The sequence below is a fragment of the Chinchilla lanigera genome, unplaced genomic scaffold (assembly GCF_000276665.1).
Source record: "Chinchilla lanigera isolate Chin_1 unplaced genomic scaffold, ChiLan1.0 scaffold00067, whole genome shotgun sequence".
NCBI classification, from domain to species: Eukaryota; Metazoa; Chordata; class Mammalia; order Rodentia; family Chinchillidae; genus Chinchilla; species Chinchilla lanigera.
This window is the reverse complement of record NW_004955468.1, coordinates 10474598-10497002: the sequence shown is the minus strand read 5'-3', so window position 1 is coordinate 10497002 and position 22405 is coordinate 10474598. Positions and strand designations below refer to the sequence as shown.

The following is a 22405-nucleotide window of genomic DNA, read 5'->3' as shown; positions in this document are numbered from 1 at the left end:
ACCTTGCGCATGCCAGGCAGGCGCTTTTGCCCCTGAGCTAAATCCCCAGCCCCGAAAAACTTTATTTCTTGAAGTTGATGTAACTTTTAAATCATACTTGTCTTGAGCTAATGTAAAATTTTTTTCAAATTCCCCCACTCGATGCATGGCGGAAGACAAGTATGGATGAACTGGGAAACTCTTCACACACGTGCTGGAAAGAAAGCTCAGAAACTATAGACGTTTGTTCTACACTGTTCATGGAACATGTGATACAGAGAATAATCTGGGCACTTATAGCTTACCAGGATGACAAGAACATTGTCAATATTTCCATATCCAGTGTGTCATATATGACACTGATTTAGACACCAGGTAGAGAATGTTATACAGTGTCTCTCATGTTTTCATATAAATCCTATTTTTGTTACAAAAATATGGGAAAATTTTAGCCAATCAAACTGTTTGCCCACTTCCCATTTAACTTGACTCATCACCTTTCTCTTCTTTAAATATACTAATTTTTATGAGTAATGAATGAATTTAGAAGGAAGCATAGTTGGTATAGCAATGCTTAGGACATTTTCAGGACCCCAGAAGTCATAAAATAGCATAATATTTTATGACTTCTGTAGTCTTTTTCCTTCATGGTGATGTTCTATCATCTTACACTTGGAGCCATCCAAACTGCCATGACTCCATGATACCAACTCTACACCCATTCCACCTGAACATTGTTGATTTTAATAGACAAAATAATAAAAGCCATGGAGTCATTTATTATTCACATTCCTTGAACAGAGAAATATCACCGTGTGTTCTTGAGCAAAGAACACAAGATGCACAGGTTACGGGGATTAATGGGAACATGGTTACAGTTATACAGTGGTAGAGATCACCTTGCTATTTTAACTTGTACAAGCAGAATTTAGCACTTTTCTTGAAAGCTTCTGCCACTATTTATCATTTTGGTTTTGGCACCAGTGTTCCAGAACTTACATATCTCCACACACATACCCTTAGAAAATTGCTGTTTTCTGATGACCTGAGATGTCTAAACTCCAAATTTTCCTATTTTTTTTCTCTCTTGGTCCCAGGGAGAAGTTGTTACGTGTGAGCTCCCAAGATTATGGCAAGGATCTGCAGAATGTTCAGAACTTAAGGAAGAAGCACAAACGCCTAGACGGGGAGCTGGTGGCACATGAACCTGCTGTCCAGGTAGAAATAGAATATCAGACCTGAAAAGATATAACTAACTTAGTATAAATTCCTTGTATTTTAGTTAAGCAGATGATAGTACAAAATGTGAAAGTAGCATGCCAAAGTCACTGTGACCTAGTCACAACCACAAACGTTCATTACTTATCCATGTTTTGTCTGCTGCAAATAGGAGGTTCTGAACAGAAAACTATGTTCTTTCCTGGAAGGAGCACTTCTAACATGACTGGGCATTCACTAACAATGGAAATGTTGGCTGGGACAATGAGGAAAGCTGTATTTGAGCTTTATGGGGTGGAAGTCTCTCAATCTGATCTGGCAGCAGTCCCAGTGTGACCATGAGTAATTTTAAAGTAGATCATGATGTGTAGCCTAGATAATAAGTGCTGAGATATTTGTCAACATACTGAGAAAGTTTAGCATGATTGATCTTGCTGCAGCTCTTTCTCATCTCAGGATTTCCTGGACCATCTTAAGTCCTGAGGACATGATCTAAAGAGTAGCAGGATGAGATACTTTGCCAGGGGTTATAGCTAAATGGGGGAAGAGTGTGGAGTGATGAGACACAAGCGGGGTTTGTTCTTCAGAACGTTCTGGCTATGGCAGAAAGCTTGAAAGACAAGGCTGCTGTGGGACAAGAGGAGATCCAGGAGCGGATGTCTCAGTTTGTTGAACACTGGAAGAAACTCAAGGAGTTGGCCCATACTCGGTGAGTGGGGAATAAAAGGCCAAATTATCTCCTTGGGGTTTAGGTTGTTCAGTGTTAGGGGGCATTACTAGGCCAGTTTCAGCACTGACTGTTCTCCCCAACTTCTTATTTATTTTATACATTCCTGCTCCAAAAGTCCTCCATGAAGCTTCCCATTTACCCTAGGCAGAAACAATCACTGCCTGCATTCTGCAATGCTTTTCTTGTGCATTTAAATGCAACTATATTTTACCATTATTTCATGCATGCGTTATCCTACATACCAGATTATTATCCACTGATCTGTTTTATGTCATTGCACCAGTTTTAATATTATGTGCACCATCTGTAATGAAAGAGTAGAGGTTTACTGCTCTTCCTGGCAGCCACGTAAATAATTTGAACCACACAGCCATACAGCATATAAAATAATTTCTCTCCAGAATCCCACATCTGTTGGCAATAGGAAGATGTTTCTACCTGAGGAACAAAAAGAGCCTTTAGCTCTGTGGTACCTTTATCATATAAGAAGAAAGTGATGCTGTGCATAGACACTTGGCATCACTGCAAATTTTCTCCAACTCCAAAGTCTCAGCATTTCTTTTTGTTTGAGTGGGGTTCTCTTTTTTCAATCAAGTTTCTTAGTAAATCATGCCCCAAACTGAACTTCCAGGGTAGAAATCTCCACCATTTCATAGAAGATCTCTAGTACCGACCAGTAGTAGGCACATAACAGATTGTGTTCTGGCCCAGTTCAGCTGTGACTGCCTTGTGAGAATCCTTGGTGGGCTTTGAACCATCCAACCCCACTGCTCATCAGCATCTTTTTATCCTTATCTGGCTAACCACCCTGCCATAGGGGCCTTCGGCTGGAAGAGTCTCTGCATTACCTGCAGTTCATGGAGGATGCGGAAGAAGAAGAAGTGTGGATCAGGGAGAAGGAAGCCCTGGCTGCCCGAGGGGACTGTGGAAGCACCTTGACTGCTACTCAGGTGAGGAAGCAGAAAGATGGGCCCACTTTCCTCTCTTTAATTTGAAACTTTTCTTAAGTAGTTTTCACCTGTACAATTACAACACCTCTCCTGGTGGGAGAATGACATGAGTGCAATATGGACAATTCTGCCAATTTTAATAATGAAAAATCAAGGTCTGGAAATATCACTGACTTGCTTGAAGTCATGAGAACAAGAAGGCAAGAAGGTAAAACTCAAATCTTAGTTCAGGACCTGTGGCCTATAAGCCAAAGACAGCATGGTGAAGGGGCTTTTCTTACCTACTAAAACCCTTACCTGTGAGAGATTTTCTAAAGATTTCCTCAAATCCATACATAACATTTACTTAAGAAAGAGTCCTCATGTATTAACACTGATCGAGAGTATAGTTTTCTTAGAATAATAATTTAAGTGTGTCTATTGGACAGAATAGTTCCATAATTTAAAAGCACTCTTTTAAATGAGGACTGGATTTCCTAATAAATGAGCAAGCATTGACTATGAACTCCTGTAGATATTAATTCACTTTTATTTGATGACATAAGGAAAGACTTAAACTTGTGAATGAAAGGTTAACATTTAAGTGATATGTCTTTCAAATAATCAGCTTATCTTATTTGGAAAAGTCTTCTGGAACTTGTACATGTACACCACTGCATTTGTTTAAGCATTTTAAGGCCTTGTATCAAATATTCTCAAACACTTACTTTTTTAAGCATTTAAACTTTTTATTATGAGAATTATAGATTCACATGTGTTTTTGAGAAATAACATAGTTGCTCATATTACAAAATATAGGAATGAAAAATTGATCAAACAATATTGAAGATAGAAATATGCAGTGTGTTAACTCCTACTCTCCTACTGTCTTGTTTTGAAATTTTGTTACTCTCCTACTGTCTTGTTTTGAAATTTTGTATCATTGCTTTTATTATTTTTTCCTCTTTAAAAAAGGAAATAATATAAAGAGGTCCTATGTATCCTTTACCAAATTTCCTTCAATGACAACATCAAGAAAACTGCAATACAATAACATAAGCAGGACATTGGCATTGCTAAGATTCAGAATGTGACCGTCACCACAGTGATATCTCCTGCTGTTCTTTTATAGCTACAACTTCTTTCTCTCATCCCTCTCCTATCCTTATTCCCTGGAAACCACTAATATTTTCTGTATTTTTATAACTTTCTCATTTTAAGAATGTTACATGAACCAGGGATATAATTCAGCAGCACAGAGCCTACCTGGCAAGCGCGAGGTCCTGAGCTTGATTCCTGGTAACCAAAAAAATAATAATAAGATAAAAAAAGAAAGTTACCTGGATGAAATCATATACCATAAAGCTTTTTAAAGTTGCATTTTTCACTCAGCGTGGTTATTTGGGTGATTAATTCATTCCTTGTATATAACCACAGTTCATTCCTTTTCATTATGGATAGTATCATGGTGTAAGTGCACCAGAGTCTGACCACTTATTTTTATAAAAAGACTTAGAATGTTTCTACTCTGTTGCTATTTTGAAAAAGGCTCTTTTAAATATCCACATAGCAATTCCCATTCAAGGATAAGTCAGTATTCCTGTGGGACCAATGTTCAGGATTCCAGTTGCTGGGCCACATAGCAACCACTAGTTTAGGTTAACAGAAAAGTTTAACTGTTTCCTAGAATGTCTATAACATTTTACCCTCTCACCACCAATACTTGAGTGACAACATCTCTCCATGTCTCTGCTGATATTTTATATTTTTGCTATTTTCAGTTTAGTGGTTCTGATAAGTGTGTAATGATAGCTTCTTGTGGTTTTAATGTGCGTGTCCCTAGTAGATAATGCTGGGTTATATTTTTTGTGTTTCACACCTGTGTATATTTTACAATGAAATGTTTCTTTAGGTCTTTTAAACTTTTCCTCGGTGGATGATTTGCTTTGTTTTGTTTTCATAAAAATATTTAACATGAGATGTGCTATATTGGTAAATGCTTAAGCATCCTACACATTATTGCTGACTATGGATACAAGGCTATCAAACACAACTCCAGACTTAATTCTCATTTGACTGAAATTTATTCCTGATGATAGTAATGTTCCATTTCCCCCTCTGCTTAACCTCTCATAACTGCAGTTTCTATCTTTTATGAATTGATCTTGCATAAATAAAATTATGTGGTACTTCTCTCTATATGACTGATTCATCCTACTTAATACTGTATAATGCATGTGAGTTCTATCTCTGTTGTCACATATTGTTTGCATAATTCTTCTATGAGCCTGAACTATACTCCAGTATACATATATACAACATGTCCTTTATCTATTCATCCGTCAGTAGACAATGGACAGTTAGGTTGCTTCCACACTTTATCTACTGTGAGTAGTGCTTCACTGAATGTATGAGTGCTGCATTAGTCAGCTCTCCCATCGCCAAGACACAAAACCTCCCACCCACAACTTAAAGGAATATCATAGTTGCAGGATGCTTTGAGGCAGAAACCTCACAGTGGAAGGGCCTGGTAGAGCAAAGATGCTTAGTTCTTGGCATCTGGGAAACAGAGAAAGAGAATAGTGCCTGTGAAGAAAGAGTGAGGGACCAACATAGACCCCCGCAAGGCTATGACCCAGCTAGACACGCCCGGATGTGTGCTCCCCTGTTCCCAGGGATGGATCCAACTACCACTAATATCTTGTCAATGTTTCAATATTTTTAGATAAACACTCAGAATTAGGATTTCTGCATCATTTGGTAGTTCCATTTGCATTTTTTAAAGAAACACTAAGAATTTTTCATAACAGCAGCACCATTGTACATTTTCACCAGCACTGTGTCAGAGTTCTAATTTCTCCACATCCTCATTAACACTTGTCATCTTTTATTATTTGATAATAACCATCCAGGCAAGACTGAAGTGGCATCTCATTGAGGTTTAACTTTTACTTCTTTAGTAATTAATGAGAGTGAGTACTTTTCATATAACTCATTTATACCTTCTTAGTGGACATTTTTTTCCAGTTCCTAAGAAAAAATAGTTATCACAAATTAAAAAAATAGCTATCACATTGATTGATTGATCGATTGGAATTTATTTAAGCAATTTCATATATATATATATATATTATATATATATATATATATATATATGGCAAATCCCTTATCAGATAAATGGTTTGGATTCTGCAGCTCAATTTTTCACTCCATTGTTTCCTCTGCTGTGCTGAGCTAGTCAGTTTGATGTAGTCTTACTTTTTGTTTTTGTTGCTTGTGCTTTTGGTGTTGGATTCATATAAATGTAGCAAAAACCAATGTTATTTAGTTTTCCTTCTATTTCCTTTCAGGAGTTGTATAGTTTATGACTTTAATTTATTTGTGTTGGTTTGTACTATATATGAGAAGAGTCCAACCTCCTCCTTCTACAAGTGAAAATTTAATTTTCCCAGAACGATTTTTAAGAGAGATTGTCTTTCTTCCATTGTATATTTTTGAGATTTGTAAAAGATTAGTTGAAGGTGTATTCATGGTTTAATTTATGGGATATCCCTTCTGTTCCATAGACCTATGTCCTTCTGTATGCCTATACTATATTATTTACATTACTAGAGCTTTGCAATATGTTTAGAAATCATGAAATGTGATTCTTTCTTCTTGTTTAGTATTATCAGGATCAATTTGGCTATTCAAAGTCTTTTCTGGTGCCAGATAAATTATTGATTTTTCTGTATCTGTTAAAATACCAGTAGAATTTTTATGAGTGCATTGAATCTATAGATTATTTGTAGTATGGGCATTTTAACAATATTGAATCTCCCAATCCATGAATCCAAGATATCTTTCCACTGTTTGTATCTTTAATTTCTTTCCTCAGTCTTATGTGGTTGTCAGTGTACAAGTTTTACCCTCACTGGCAAAATCCATTTTCAAATATTATAAATTCAATTATAAAAAGAACTGCTTTCTTAATTTCCTCTTCAAATATTTCAAATATTTGAAGTACAATTGACTTTTATGAGTTAATTTTTGTCTTGAACTTTCATGATTGTTTTACTAGTTTTCTTTTTTATTGGAAAACATCATATGCTTTGCAAATAGAAACAATTTTATTTCTTCCTTCGTGATTTAGATTCTTTATTACTCTGAGTTAGATTTCCAGTATAATGTTGAATAGAAGTAACAAGAATGCACGTCTTTACCTTGTTCTTGACCCTAAAAAAAAATCTTTTCCATTTTTTACCATTGAGTGTCATGTTAGTTATTGTTTTTTTAATATGCAGTATGATGCATCATGTTGGTGTAACATCCTTTATCTAATTTTTCAGGAATTTTTATAGTGACAGGGCACTGAAGCTCCTCAAATGCTTTCTTCTATTTATTGAGTTGACTGTATGATTGTTTTTGTCTTTTGTGCTGTTAATGTAGTATATCATATTTTTGACTTGCATATGTTGAATTATCCTCGTATTCTAGGAATAAATCCCATTTGATCATGTTGTACATTTTTTAATAAGCTATTGGATGCAGTTTGTTAGTATTTCATTGAGGATTTTTGTATATATGCTCATCAAAGATATTAGCCCTTATTTTTTCCTTTCTTTTTTGCCATTGTTATCAAAATCTCATAAATGGAATATGGTAATGTTCTTTCCTCTTCAGTCTTTTGAAATAGTTTTTTGAGAACTAGAATTAATTCTTTAAATGTTTGAATGAATTCATCAGTGAAGCCATCTGGTCCTGAGATTTTCTTTGTTGAGAAGTTATTGTTTCCAGATTCAATTTCTGTATAATTTATTGGACTACTTGGACTTTTCCACTTGATTTATTCTTTGTAGACTGTATGTTTGTAGGAATTCATCCATTTCTTCTAGTTTGTCTAGTTTGTTGCCATATCAAAAAAGGTTATTGTCACATAGTAATTTAAATACAGTGACATTTGTATTTTTTTGACTCTTCTTTTTTCCAGTAAGATTATCCTTTTTAATAAAGGGAGATTTGAGAGAGATGAATTTAGTAAAATGGTTCCAGGGCAAGTGGGCATTCATGTAGTCTGCCAACTTAGCTGAACTAACCCATATGTAGAGCATCACAGTGAGCTTGATTGTGGGTAGAGACAGTTTTTCCAGACTTGGACTTTCTGATTTTTACTGACTCATTTATGTAGAACCTACTAAAGAAGCACGAAGCTTTGGCTAGTGACTTTGCTGTTCATAAGACCCGAGTGCAAGACATCTGTGGACGAGGAGAAGACATCCTGAATAAGGTGAGCTCATCCAGGGATTCCAAGTCAAACTTCCATTTCAAAGAGCTGTGGCTCCAATATAAAAAGCATGGCGAATTGTGAAGTGTTCTTGAACACTGATAAACCCACATGTAGAACTTTAGCATTCTATTCTAAATTATTTCTTATTGTTGCTACTGCCAGCAATTCATTATCTACTCAATTGCTGTTTTATGCAAAATATTTTTTAAAAGTTCTATATGTACCTTTTCAACTTCCTTAAATCCTTTGTTGATTTGCTGCCCTATATGGACCTTATTACTGAGTTTGGCCAAAAACAAAGTATTAAAATAAACTGAAGAAATTTCCTTCTAAGTCTTCAAGGAGGAGGACCACAAAGCAACCTTACTGTAATTTGAGAATCATTTTTAAATGTTATTCTTACAAAGCCTCATTAATCTGAGTTCTATATGAAGACTCCTAAGCAGAGATAGCACCGTACATGTGAGAAGCTTACATCAACTAAGATCACATTTATGTGCACAAACATAGGATCCTTTAAATTCTGAAACAAAAATAACTTTTTAGAGATGATTGAATAATGGAATAATTACACTAGAGCTAGAGAAGGTAGTTATATATTTAGGATCAAAGAGATGAGAGCTTCTTAATGGTACTTAGGAAATTAGCATTTCTAGCTCTGGACATGGATCAGTACATTGACCTCTCTTTTCTCTTCAACGTGCTGTTGCAGGAGGAAAGTCAGAACAAGGAGACAATTTCTGCGAAGATTGCAGCTCTGAATGAAATGATTGCTTCTCTGGACAAGGCACTAGAGGCTTGGAAGTTGCAATTGGAAGATGATCTTGTCTTACAGCAGTTCAACTGGAAGGCTGATGTGGCAGAGTCCTGGATAGGTGTGATATGCCAGGGCCAGCACCTACTGAAATTAAGAAATACTAATAAATTGCATTTACAAAATGTTCTCTAAGGCTTTTTCTCTTGCAATGGTAAAAAGATATTTTTTCTTTACTAATCACTCTATCTACCCTTATCTTTTCTGGAGGCAGTTGTACTCAGGAACACACACACACACACACACACACACACACACACATGCAAAAATCTGATAGAGGAACTAAGTGTCTCAATTCCATGGAACACATTTTGGGAAAAGGGAAATTTAACACACAGTAAGCAAAAGCCATCACAAAGCATTCTAGGAATTAAGCTACATCATGTGATTTACTCATAATTTATGTCTGATAAGCAATTTCCCTTTTTATTTTAATAGAATGCAAAATTTCTCTTGGCCCTAATTCTGTCTTAGTCAGTTCTACCCTATATAAGGACAAAAAGCATTCCATTGTTCATTAATGCTCCTATGTTCCAGTGAGTTGCCTAGAACACACACGCTTCAATCTAAGAGAATCAAAAGACTTCTTTGTTGGCTATTGTAAATAAATAATCATTTACCATGGCTCATAAGGACAATCGTCTTTATCTTTTCATTAATCTTCTTTGCTTTATAGGGGAGAAAGAAGCAAGCCTGAAGAACAAAGGCAATAGTGCAGACCTCACTGCCTTTCTCGGGCCACTGGCAAAACAGGTGAGAACAGATTGCAGTGTGTTCAGGTGCCAGGAAGGTCCAGCACCACACTGCAGGGATGTTCATCTCTGTTTCTCTGTGTCTCTGTCTATCTCTGTTTCTGTCTCTCTCTGTTTCTGTCTCTGTCTCTATCTCTGTCTCTGTCTTTGTCTCTCTCCTCTCTCCCTTACTCTTTCTCTTTCCTACGTTAATGTTGCTGTTAAATGTTTGTTCATTTCTTGGAGAACCAACATTTTTTTCTCCTCTTTTTTTAGTGTTATATAAGTTGTAAATACATCATGGATACGCCCATCATAGGGAATTGGTATATGTACATATTGTACTTTGATCCTTTTTACTTCTCCTTTCATCCTGTTTCTCCTCATCTCCAAATCTTTCCAATTCCAAAAAGCAATATTGGGCTCTTTGTTTTATCTGTTTATTTTTGTGTTCTATTAATGTCTGCACTAGTCCATTTTTGTTATAATTAAATGCCTGACAAAAGCTAATTTTACAAAGAAAATAGTTTTATTTAGCACACAGTTTAATGGTGAAAGTCCAAAGAGTATACTGAAGACCCCAAAGAAGATGGCAGGAACAAGGGTGGAAGGAACAGAGCACATCTACAAGTAGGAAGCCAGAGCCCTGGTCCCTTCTGAGAGCAGCCTCCAGTGGACCTAAGGGCTTCCCTTATGCCTTGCCACTTAGAGATTCCACACCATCCTCATTAAGCTGAAGATCAAATGCATGAACCTTTGGTGAACACAATTAACTCATATCCAAAATGGAGCAATATATTTTATATTTTTATCATTTTCTTGTATTTTTTGAGATTAACTTAACATTCTTGCTTTTTGTTTTTAATCTTTTAAAGAAGGACAATTATATGATCAAAATTCAGCTATTCTTTTTATGTATATGAGGATATAAGCTTCAGTTATGTTTCTCTGCAAAGATTCAGCTGTTTCCCACAAATATTGTGGAGTTTTAATCAAACTCTTTCTGATATTCCTACTTTAAATTCTTTTGGTCCATTAATTATTTGGCAGTGTATTGTTCAATTTCCAAAGCTGTGGAAATTTTCTGATATTCTGAGTTATATTTAGTTTAATTTTGGGGCTGGGGATTTAGCTCAGCGGCAAAAGCGCCTGCCTGGCAGGCGCAAGGTCGTGAGTTCGGTTCCTGGTACCGGAGAAAAACCAAAAACCAAAAACAAAAAAAACAAAACAATAGTTTAATTTTACTTTGATTTGAAAATATTCATTATTTTAGAAGCTCTAAGCTTGTAAATATTAAGCATATATCTTAAAAGAATATGTATTTCACATCAGTTTATATTTATCAGATTTTGGTTGTTAACTATGTTTTAAAAATATATTATTATTTTTACATCATTTAGTCTAGTCTAAAAGTTGTTCTGACATGTAGAATGATCTTGATGAATTGATATTTTTCTTATAGAATGTTCCTCTTTTTCCCTAATAACATTTTTTATGTCCTCTTTTTCAGATATTAATGTACTATACTTTCTCTTTTAATATTTGCAGTGTATATCTATTTCATACTTTAGGATTTATTTCTACACATTTTTGCATTTAAATTACATGTATGTCCTGTAAATATTGTATATTGTGTAAAATTGAGTATTACTGAATTTTTCTATTTTAATGATTTTTATTGGAAAAATCACTTACATTTAAAGAAATTAACATGAATTTTGGTTTAAAGCTATAATTCAACAACTTTTCCCCTCCCCACTTTTTCTTCTGGGATTGTAGTAATTCAAAGTAGTTTCAGGGTCAATTTATTTTGTTTTGTTTTGTTTGTGGACTTGTATGCATTACGATTGTTCCTATTCCTGAAGGATTTCTGAGGTTTCAGCTGTAGTCCTAGAACCAGAATTGCTTCTATTTGATGGCTGTTGAAGTTTTCAGTCTGATACCACAAAAACCTACTTTGCATCTTAGAGTCTCAGCTACTGTTTCTTCCTAGAACTTATGTCGTATACAGTTTAGAAATGTAAAATTTCTTGAGAGGAAAAGACAGTGCAATATTCCACCTAATTTTCTGCATTTCCCTTTTAATGGCTTTTTCTGGTTTCTTCAACACTCCAGTGTGCTTATTTTTTTTTTTATCTCCATAGGATTGTCAAACTCTGAGAGACACTTTCTTCTCTGCCACTTACCCTGTAAAGGTTATACTTCAAAGGGAAAATTGGAGACAATTGGACCCTTACTCGGTCCTACTCCTTTCTGTCTGAAATGCTGGGCTCTTGAGTTGTACCTGTCTGTGTTAGTCACTTTTCTCATGTTTCTGAGACAAAATGGTCAACATCCACAAGTTAAGGAAGGACAGGCTTATTTAACCCACAGTTTGTAAAGGTTTCAGTACATAATCCACTGGCTCCAAGACAGAGTGACACACGGCAGAGGGGCAACCATTCCTGGCAGTGGAAGAAAGCAAAAGCAACAAGAGAGTTTAGCAACATCTTTCTGACCCTTTTATTTTATTCAGACTACTGGGATTAGGGCAGTGCTCAACCAATCAGTGGACTGATTTGATAATCATATACCCTTAATCTCAACATCATACAATCTAGATTCAGCCACCGCTGAAAAAGCTATGATGCCTGAGGCTTTGGGGAGGGGATATCAAGACACAAACTTTAACACTACCTAAGGTGCATTCAGATCCCTTTCATTCAGTTGTTTTGTTTTCTATTTGCATTTTTATGTAGTTGTCAAAATTATTCTCACAGTCAGAATTAGTCCAATATAAGCCATTCTATTAAAGCTGGAAACGGAACTTCCTCAATCTTGTGATTTTGACATCAATTTTATACAAACACTTTATTAGCATAACTTCCACAGGTAGGAGTTCTTGTTAGTTTGTGCAAGGTCCTTAGTTTGATTTCTGGTTCAAAAAAAAAAAAAAAGATTGAAGACAAAATATGCATACAGTAGAAAGTAAGCATAATTTCAACTCCAATGATTCACTTATAACTTTTAGTTACATTTTGTTATTCTTAGTTGCCATCCTAATTCTTATCTACCCATCATCTTGCCCATGTTTAGAAACATGGTGGAACTATATTCTGGTTTAGAATGGACCCTTAGGACCTGTAGTATTTTCCCATTCTTAGCCTATGTACTACTGTTTTGTTTGTTTGTTTGTTTTGCAGGACACTCTGGAGGCCAGTCTTCAGAGCTTCCAGCAAGAACAACTTTCTGAGATCACTGACCTCAAGGACCAACACGTAGCTGGTCAGCACAGCCAGGCCAAAGCCATTGAGGAGCGCCATGCTTCCCTGTTGAAGCACTGGGAACAGCTGCAGGAAGCTGCTGCAGCTCACAGACAGAAACTACAGGAGAAGCAGCTGCCTCTACAGCAGGTAAAAAGAAGGAAAGAAAAATGACAAGGCATAATGTCACCTCAGTTGTCTAGATGTTAGCTATGGGGTTCAAAAATAAATGCTGGAAACATTGCTTGGAATATCTACATAGTCTTGGGCATTGAAAAGCATCGAGAAGATATTCTCATTGAGTGAAAAAGAGTTCATGTTTTCTGGATTCATGAGGTGCTTTTATTGTTTGTTATTTGCACTACTGATAATTGAAATTAGGGCTTTATACATGACAAGCAAGCACTCTACCATTCATTTGCATTGCCAGCCCTTCTAGTTCTTTTTATTTTAAGACAGGATCTCACTAAATTGCCCAGGTTGACCTTAAACTTGCAATCCCTCTGCCTCACCTGCCAAGTAGCTGGGATTACAGGGATGTAACACTGTATCTGGATAGAAAGGATGTCTTTTAAAATGAACTGAGTTGAAATAGATGTCAGACAAATGTCAGTGTGAAAAGGGGACAGGACAAGGCAGTCAAAAGCCTTTGTACATGATACAATGAAGGCAGGAAGGGTTTAAATTCATCCTTGTACTTTAATCTAGACAACATAAAAAGAGCACTCGACAGGTAATCAGAAAGTTTGCTCTAAAATTCCCTTGAATTGGCTTTCCTAGGTGAGAAAGCTTACATGTGTCACGTAACATGTAGAACCTTGCTTCTGTTTAAGAAATAGAATAGTATTGCCCTACTCACCTGCCTTTCTGTGTTATTATGTTCCTAGCAGCGCAATTTGTAATTGCTGAATTGTAGAAGCAACCCAAATGTCCATCCACTGAGGACTAGATAAAAAATCGTGGTACTTCTATATAATGGAATATTACTCAGCTATAAAGAAAGATAAACTCGAGACTTTTATAGGTAAATGGTCACAACTAGAGACCATACTCATAAATGAAATAAATCAGACCTGCATGTGTAAGCATCATATTTTCTCACTAGTGTAAGAACTGAAAGAGTGAGTAAAAACTAGGAGGTATGATAGAAATTGTGAAATGAACAGAAAATGCTCAAAAGTAAAAGGCAACTGAGGTGTGGGAAAAGAGAAGGGAAAGAAGGGAAAATTATGTAAATATGTGTGTACAAGATAGCTAACATGGTTGTACTACTGTCTTCTATTGCTCTACAGAAAGGAACAGTTAGTGATTACTTGTTTGATCAATCTTGTATGTCTCTATTTGCTTTCCTGAGAAACCACTTTGAAGATATCAATAAGCAATATAACAATCATGGTTAATTTCCTACAACTTTGTCTGTAACTCTGTTTTGTTTGTGTTGTTCTTATGCTATTTTGTAAATGGATGTCTGTCTGTTAATATGTTTTCCTTTTTTATTTTAAAAAATATACTAAGAAAGAGAGATATTGGATCTAAAATTTTCAGTTTAAACAGCTAAATTCTAAAACTGCAGTATAAATAAGTTCTATGTAAATGTAAGTGAATAAAATTTTCTCCTTAAGAATGGCTGTTAAGGCATTGGATGTTGATCATAGAGTTTATTAATATTTAGAAGAAATCAGGATGGCCAGTGAAGTTACTGAACACACCTCACACATAATGAATTTTGGCAATAAGTAAAGGCAGGGAGTTAGAGAAATTTGAGAACAAACACACAAGTAAATGTCAGTCATTCTGGATCTTTACTTAATTGCTAATCTATTCAGGGATGTAAGACTACAGAAATAAATCTTAAAACAAAAAGTAAAACCATCAAATGGTCAAGTTTGCAGAGTACATTCTATAGAGGAAGTCTTCAGTTTTTTTACTGTTTTGCTTAGTTTTCAAATGACTAAGGGGCTGTGTTATATTATTTCTTGATTATCAAATGTTTATAAAATACTCAATCAATCTATATTAGAAAAGTAATATGAAGTCCTTTATAGGTTTTCATGTTCTTGTGTAAAAGCCATGTTAACTTTCTCTGTATTTGTTTTACTTTAGCATAAAAATTAGAGAAATTAATAACCAGTAGGAGGTAATGATGTGATACCTTGTCATTCTTCCTCCATTTAGACAATTTCTTTTCTTTTCAACTCCCTTTTGTTTGGCAGGGGGGAGACAATTCATTTTGTTATTCTCTCCAGACAAATCTTACAAATACAATCTGCTGACCCAAAATCTATGATGAATTCTAAATCTAAAACTTTTTCTGATTATCTGTTGTGCCAAACAATTCATGTCTTTTCTCTCTTTCAGTAAAATAGACAATGTGGAGTCATTCAAAGTATGTGGATAGTTTCAGGCAATAATATAGGGATACATGGATTCATGCTAAGGATGTAGGTCACAATGTAGGAAATGGATTGAAGGAGTGGTTTGAAAAGCCTCAGGCATAAAATGAGATCTGAGTAAGATTAAAAAGGAATTCAGGAAAACGACTTACTGTAGTCCAAGAGATGCCAGCAGCTTTGGTCTGCAGAAATTTGGATGAGAAAAAGAGGAAGTGAGTAAAGGATAAAACAAACCTATGTGGTTTGTTTATTCAATGATTTTCCATTTATTTATTCAACACCTGTCTTCATCACTTTCTTGCCTTTGGGACAAAATATGGGACACCCAAAAACTGAAGGATGAGAAGTTTATTTTGACTCATGGTTAGAGTCTCTGATTGACTAACTCCAAGATAGACATGGTGGAAGGGCCTGGCAGAGGAAAAATGCTCAGACCATGGCAGACAGGAAGCAAAGAGAAAAAGAAGCAACTGGGGAGGGAGATATATACCCTTCTAGGTCATGCCCCACTGACCAACCTTCAAACAAGCTCACCTCCTAAGAGCACAGCTAGCTCTGAAGGCATCCAGGGATTAATCCACTGATCAGTGCACCACCTCATGAATCAACCACCTTCTATAAGCCCAACCTCTGAACCTATGAGTCTTCTGGGAGACATTTCAGGTACACACCATGGTAACACCTATTTCTGCATGTTTATTGTAAGCAAGGTAGAACTGGAGCACAGACTTTAGAGCAAGAAATCACACAATTGAAAAGTACCCCTAACACACTTAGAACTTATAGTTGAAATAAATGTAGAAGTCATTCAGTCTCTTCTTTTGTAAATGATGGAAGACTTGACTAATTTCACACAAAGAAGAAATGCTAAGCCCAGAGCTGATTCTCTGACTAAAAGTCCATCCACAGGTTCCCATGGTCCCTGCTGGGTTTTGCTCTATCATTTTAGAGGGCTGGCCTTGCAAATATTTCAAAATAGTTATGATTTTTACCCTCAAGCTTCTCTACTGCTGAGGGGATTTGCCAGGACAGATAATAGTGTCCTCTTTCTCTCTGAAGGCTGAGGAGCTGTTCATGGAGTTTGCACACAAGGCATCAACTTTCAACAACTGGTGTGAGAATGCCGAGGAGGACCTGTCAGAGCCTGTGCACTGTGGCTCCCTCAGTGAAATTCGGCAGCAGCAGAAGGACCATGAGGCCTTTATGGCCACCATGGTTAGGTCTCAAGAAGACTTCAAATATTTGCTAGAGCTTGACAAGAAGATTAAGGCCTTAAATGTGCCTTCCAGCCCTTATACCTGGCTAACAGTAGAGGTGCTTGAAAGGGTCTGGAAACACTTGTCTGAAGTCATCCAGGTAATTTGTGTGGGCACAACAGAGACTGGGATCTACAGTGAGCCTGACTGCTTCATTCCTTGTCCAAGTTGGGGAACTTTTGGGAAAGGAAGACTGTTCATAATTATATTGAGACAGCAGACATCAAGTGAGACTGTCTAGGAAAGACTGAGAACTGTGTGTACCTGTGTCACAATAGGTGCACCTCATTCCCACAGTGTGGATAGGGCCATAGTTGTATGATTCAATAAAATAATTAAAAGCTCAATATGTGGTTTCAGTCATGATAAAAAAATTTAAAAGCCCTATGTATCTCCCTATCCAAGATATTCCTTGACTTAGATGCCCCTCCCAATGTGACTTTTATGTGTCTATCTTTAATTTTTGTCTCTCTGTAATATTCAATATTCAAACTAGGAAATGTTTTCTACATAGCAAAAAAAAAATGTTATGGTGCCATGTTTTACAACCACTCGTATTACTTACGTATTTTCCCCTTATGTCAGCTTATGTGTTCATTTAAGTTTAATGTCACCCTCTCCCCGAATCAGAGAAAAGAGATTGAGAGAAGGGATGTTTGCTTTCATTACCAGTTTACTTGTTACTGGACTTGGTCCCATATACTCCCATAAGTACTTACAGGGAATGAAGTGGGCTATCTCCACATCTTTGAGGTAAGAAGAGGTGGGCAGGGAGAAATGTGACCACTTAAGCACATGCACACTAAAGGCAGGTCATGTCTAGGACAGGGATATGTACTTGAGACTGTTAATTGGGTTTTTTTTATGGCAAAGAAAAGCCTTCATTATAAGCCCTACTGTCTGTGGTTTTTAGGAACGGGAGCAGGAGCTGCAAAAGGAAGAGGAAAGGCAGGTCAAGAACTTTGAGATGTGCCAAGAATTTGAGCAGAATGCCAGTGCCTTCCTTCAATGGATCCAGGAGACCAGGTTTGCTGGGCTCCCTCCAAGCCCATAGCCCTTATGTCATACACGATATTTGCCAAAGGGGTGACCTATACACCTAAAGGGGAGTCTGCAGACTTTCACAGCATATGCTCTGTCTCCAAATCACCGCATCTTGACTGTGCTTTATATTTGGACTTGGCTGCTCTGAATCAATCTTTCCAAAATCAGGAGATGGAAATTTCATCCTGCCGCCCATTTTACAACTTTCACTGTTCTTATCTGAACACTCTCAATTTTCCTTCTGTTGCCTATGATTATAATCTAAACTAATAATCTTTATGTTTGATGCCACACTGCACTCAAAAAGCACTTCCATATTCACTGTATTACTCTCAGGGAAACCTTGAAGAGTGCACAGAGCAGATTTCATTTCCTCTGCATCCAAATGTGGAAAGAAAAGTAGATAAATTGATTTGCTCAAGGTCACATATGTATTACTAGCACCACCAGAAACAGAATATACTGGGAACACCTAATATGATGTTATTATGTGGCTAGTAAAGGTGTAATGAAAAGCAAGTGAGATAACATAGGTTAATTGCTTGTATCAGGTGCAAAATGTTCTCTACATGAAGGCAGCATTTGTCACATCTTCTGGTAAAAGATCTGGAAAAGAGGAACACAGTAACGCATTAGAAAAATGCTCAAGGTTATCGGACTGTGTGCCCACTGAGTGGGCCAGCATTGTGGTGTTTTGAGGGTAAAAGCGGTGGCTAGCCAATCCATGATGTATACTGTTCCTACGTACTCATCCATAAGGATAAACAATACCGAATAACAAGAAATCTTCTATCATGCCTAAAACAAAACAAAACAAAACAAACAAACAAAAAAAAAACAACCCAGCTGCAGTTAGCAGAACCCATACATCTTCCTCTGTCTCCAGTTTGGGGCTCTTTATCATACCTGGCAGTCTGCCCACAGTGAAGATCATGCCCTTTGCCATCTGTGCTCTTTTCCCTGAAGCAAGGTGCTTCACGGAAGGCGCTGAGCTTCTCAGAGTAGGTGATATTTTGAGACTTGTGAACAGGGTCATATTTTGTGGCTACAGGGGACTTAAAATCTGATGAAATAATGTCCATTGAAGTAATCCATGTTAACAAATGATTTTCCTTTTTTCTTTTCTGATTCCTGTTCTGGTCCTCCCTGCCCCAGGTCTTACTTTCTGGATGGGTCAGTATTTTGTTATCATTTCTATTTGCTTATATTTTGTAGAAGTATTAATTAAAGAGGGCTTATTACTGAGGTATGATTATGCCATCCTGATCTGAGAGTGCCTAAAGAAAAAGAAGCCTGTTTTGTTTTTCTCTGTTCCTAAACTCCAGTCAGTGGAGCCTTGCCTATATCACTTAAGTGTGTAAAGATGGCTGTATGTATCCACTGGGTCTGAATCTTCGTATTCAACCAAACGTAGATGGAGAATATTCAAAAAAAATGTATCTATACTGAAAATGTACAGCTTTTTCTCATTTTATTTCCTAAACAATACAGTATAACAACTATTTATTTACCATTTGCATTGTATTAGGTATTATAAGTCAGTAGTCTGTAGATGATTTAAAATATAAGGGGGATGTGTGTAGGTTTTATGAAAATATTGTGTCATTTTATGTAAGGGATTTGAGTATCCTCCATTGTGGTATCTGCAAGGTTACTAGGGCAAATCCCACATGGATACCAAGTATGACTGTTATGCACAATAGAATTATAAGAGTCATGTAAGAGCCTTCTTCCAGGCAGAGAAGGAATGGGGTAGGTTTTACCTCCTTTCTCATGAAACTAGAAAGATGCTGAACACAGAAGGATTTGATTCTAAAAATTTGTCTTTCTGAAGCATCATTTCATAAAGATCTCATGTATAACTCATCACAGTGCTATTTTTGCATCCCTTATACTTCCCTTCCTCCTCCATGGATCTCTCTACCCCCTTCTGTCTTTGATAAATGCACACAGAGAATGTAAGCACTGTGTACTGCAAACATGTACCAAAAAAAGAAAAGGAAGGGGTTGAAAGGAGAGGGAAAGGAGTTCAAAAAGGAATTAAGATGTATGATGTGTATGTGTGAACTTCCCACACATTCTATATAAACATTCTATATTACACACATGTGCTAATCAGGTAAAAAGGAATATAAACATTCTATATTACACACATGTGCTAATCAGGTAAAATAATAAAAAATAAAGACTATATTATTTGTAAAAAGTGGAAAGAGAAATGTAGGAGTTTTTAGTTGGTATATATGCATGAAATATTGATCTCTGATATTAGGAATAATGTTTCATTTTGCTTCTTAATTAGATCTTTGCTCAAAGAAACAGGAACCCTGGAATCCCAACTGGAGGCAAATAAAGTAAGTAAAGTTTGTTCATTATCTGAAGACATTGCTAGAATTATAAAAAGGGCAAGAGGAACTACTTAAAAGCAACTTGGTGGTGTTTTTAGGTAAATATCACCTACAGTTAAAAAGTCATGGCTGTCCTGCTAACCCTGTCATCCATTTGCATTTTAAGCCGCAGACCACCACTTCTTGGATAAGGACCTTCCATTTATTTAAAACTTCTGAACTTTTATTTCTGTATAAAATAGAGATAAAACTGATATTAAAGAGCTGCTTCAATGATTATGTAAGAGAGCAGATATGAACAGTTCTAGACTGTAATGAGGGACATTAACAAATTTTGTTTTTTATCTTAAGTGATAAAATGATATAATTGAATCTAGGTAGTCTCCGAAAAATTTAATGCAGCCATGTACTAGAACAGTGTTTCTCAATATTACCTTCTTTCAGAAAAAAATAATTAAATTCAATTTCTGCCTTATGAAAGTAGAATAAGATGCCAGGTATGGTTGATCTTTGAGGGAAACAAGCCTTATAACATTTAAAGTTTTTTCACATGCACCTCACTGTCAGCAGACCCAATTTGCCCCTCCTATCCTTGGGAAACCATATCTTCTCATTAGAACTCACAGGTAGGATGCAGCAATTTTGCATATGGTGGGGTTGATTGGCAGTAGCAGACTATATATATCTTCCCGAACTGATAAAGGAAGCCCAGGAGTGAACACTGGAGTGCTTAGCTGAACCTTAGAACTCAGCCACAATTGATGATTCAGATAATTCACACTGCAGACCACAGGAATCTAGTGATACATGAGTCCTAGGTGTCCTACTCTTCTTCATCTGCATTATAACATCATTAATTCTTCAGTTTACATCTTAAATCATATGAGAATTGCAGGGATCAACTCAACTAAATCTATCACTATTTTACAAGTGAGGAAAACATAAATGAGATGGTGCTCATGAATTGTTTATTTTTTATAGAGGACAAGAAAATCTCTGAAAAGAACTGAAAAGGAAACTCAAACCCATCAGCCTTTTTTCTTCTCTCCCATTTCTAGGTTTAGGGCCAGTGACTGGAATACTGACTCTTTTCTCTGTCTTTTTCTAGAGGAAGCAGAAGGAGATCCAAGCAATGAAGCGTCAGCTAACCAAGATTGAGGACCTAGGGGACAGCATGGAGGAGGCTCTGATCCTTGACATAAAATACAGCACCATTGGATTGGCCCAGCAGTGGGACCAGCTCCATCAGCTGGGAATGCGGATGCAACACAATCTGGAGCAACAGATCCAAGCCAAGTACTGAGGGTCCATAGCCAGTGTGGGGAAGGGTACAGGGGTAGCAGGTACATAACTAAGGGCTAGTGTATGGGGTACCAGATTGAAGAGCTGCTTCAGAGATCACATGCTTAACTCCAAAGGCAATATTTTCTCTCTTCACTTCCCCAAAGAGGGACTACTGCTCTTTGTACTGAGGTCTATCGTGAAAGAAGAGAGGTGTCCCTCTCACCAATTCTACTCATCTAACTGAACAAATGGTTCCTCCATCCAGTTCTCAGAGTCTCTTTACCATATTTTGTAGTCCTTTCAGAAAACCTCCCTTTTGTAAAATCCCATTCAGAATATAATATTTAGAATGGAAAAATATTCAGAATATGGCCTAATAGACCAAAAGACAAAAACCATTTTTATCTGAGATAAATTAACTATAGCAAAGCAGCTTAGGTCTCAATAAATTTGGGGCAGTATTTTTTATGAAGATCAGGAATTGGGAAACTTTTTTCTGTAAAACTTCTTATTTAAAATAATTTAGTCTTTAGGAGTCATGAGATTTATGTTGATTTTTCTTCTCTGCCAACACACTGGAAAAGTAGCCATAAACAATTTGTAAGTGGATAAACATGGCTGCTACAATAAAACTTAATTTGTGGATGCTAAAATTTGAATCTAATGTCCTTTTTACATCCCACAAAAGTCTTCTTTTGATGATTTTCAACCATATTAAACATGTAAAAGTAATTTTAGGCTCATGGACTGCATAGTTATAGGTGACAAGTTGGATTTGAGCCATGGGGTATAGATTACCAACCTCTGAACAAGATGATCAAATAGCATATTAGCTATCAATACTCTTCTGTCTTTCCTGCAGCGTATCTTTTGCTATTCTGCTGTTTTATCTCATGGTTAATTCATGTTTTTCCTTTCAGGGATACCATAGGTGTGAGCGAGGACACACTAAAGGAGTTTAGCACCACCTATAAGTGAGTATAACTTTATAGTTAACTGGTTCTTTATTTTCCAGGTCATTCAGAGTAAGTCTGTAAATAACTAATAATTTTCTCTCTGTGTGTGATTTGATGGAATCTTAAATCAAAATCTACATATGGTAATTAATTTAGTTATAATATAATATATTATGATTATAAATTATATTATATTAATAATATATTAATATAAT

At 36.3% G+C, this 22405-nt stretch overlaps 1 protein-coding gene across 1 annotated transcript in view; it reads left to right on the top strand.

Annotated features, from left to right (window-relative positions):
* Spta1 (spectrin, alpha, erythrocytic 1) overlaps nucleotides 1-22405 on the top strand; it is a 72802-nt gene that overhangs the window by 48400 nt on the left and 1997 nt on the right. Inside the window, exons 38-50 of the mRNA XM_013522277.1 lie at nucleotides 1077-1197; nucleotides 1785-1906; nucleotides 2745-2877; nucleotides 8024-8122; nucleotides 8835-8997; nucleotides 9613-9689; nucleotides 12850-13059; nucleotides 16362-16658; nucleotides 17472-17584; nucleotides 18758-18775; nucleotides 19905-19956; nucleotides 21059-21246; nucleotides 22155-22208. Of these exons, the coding sequence (XP_013377731.1) occupies nucleotides 1077-1197; nucleotides 1785-1906; nucleotides 2745-2877; nucleotides 8024-8122; nucleotides 8835-8997; nucleotides 9613-9689; nucleotides 12850-13059; nucleotides 16362-16658; nucleotides 17472-17584; nucleotides 18758-18775; nucleotides 19905-19956; nucleotides 21059-21246; nucleotides 22155-22208 (1647 nt within the window). The remainder of the gene's footprint in view (nucleotides 1-1076; nucleotides 1198-1784; nucleotides 1907-2744; nucleotides 2878-8023; nucleotides 8123-8834; nucleotides 8998-9612; nucleotides 9690-12849; nucleotides 13060-16361; nucleotides 16659-17471; nucleotides 17585-18757; nucleotides 18776-19904; nucleotides 19957-21058; nucleotides 21247-22154; nucleotides 22209-22405) is intronic.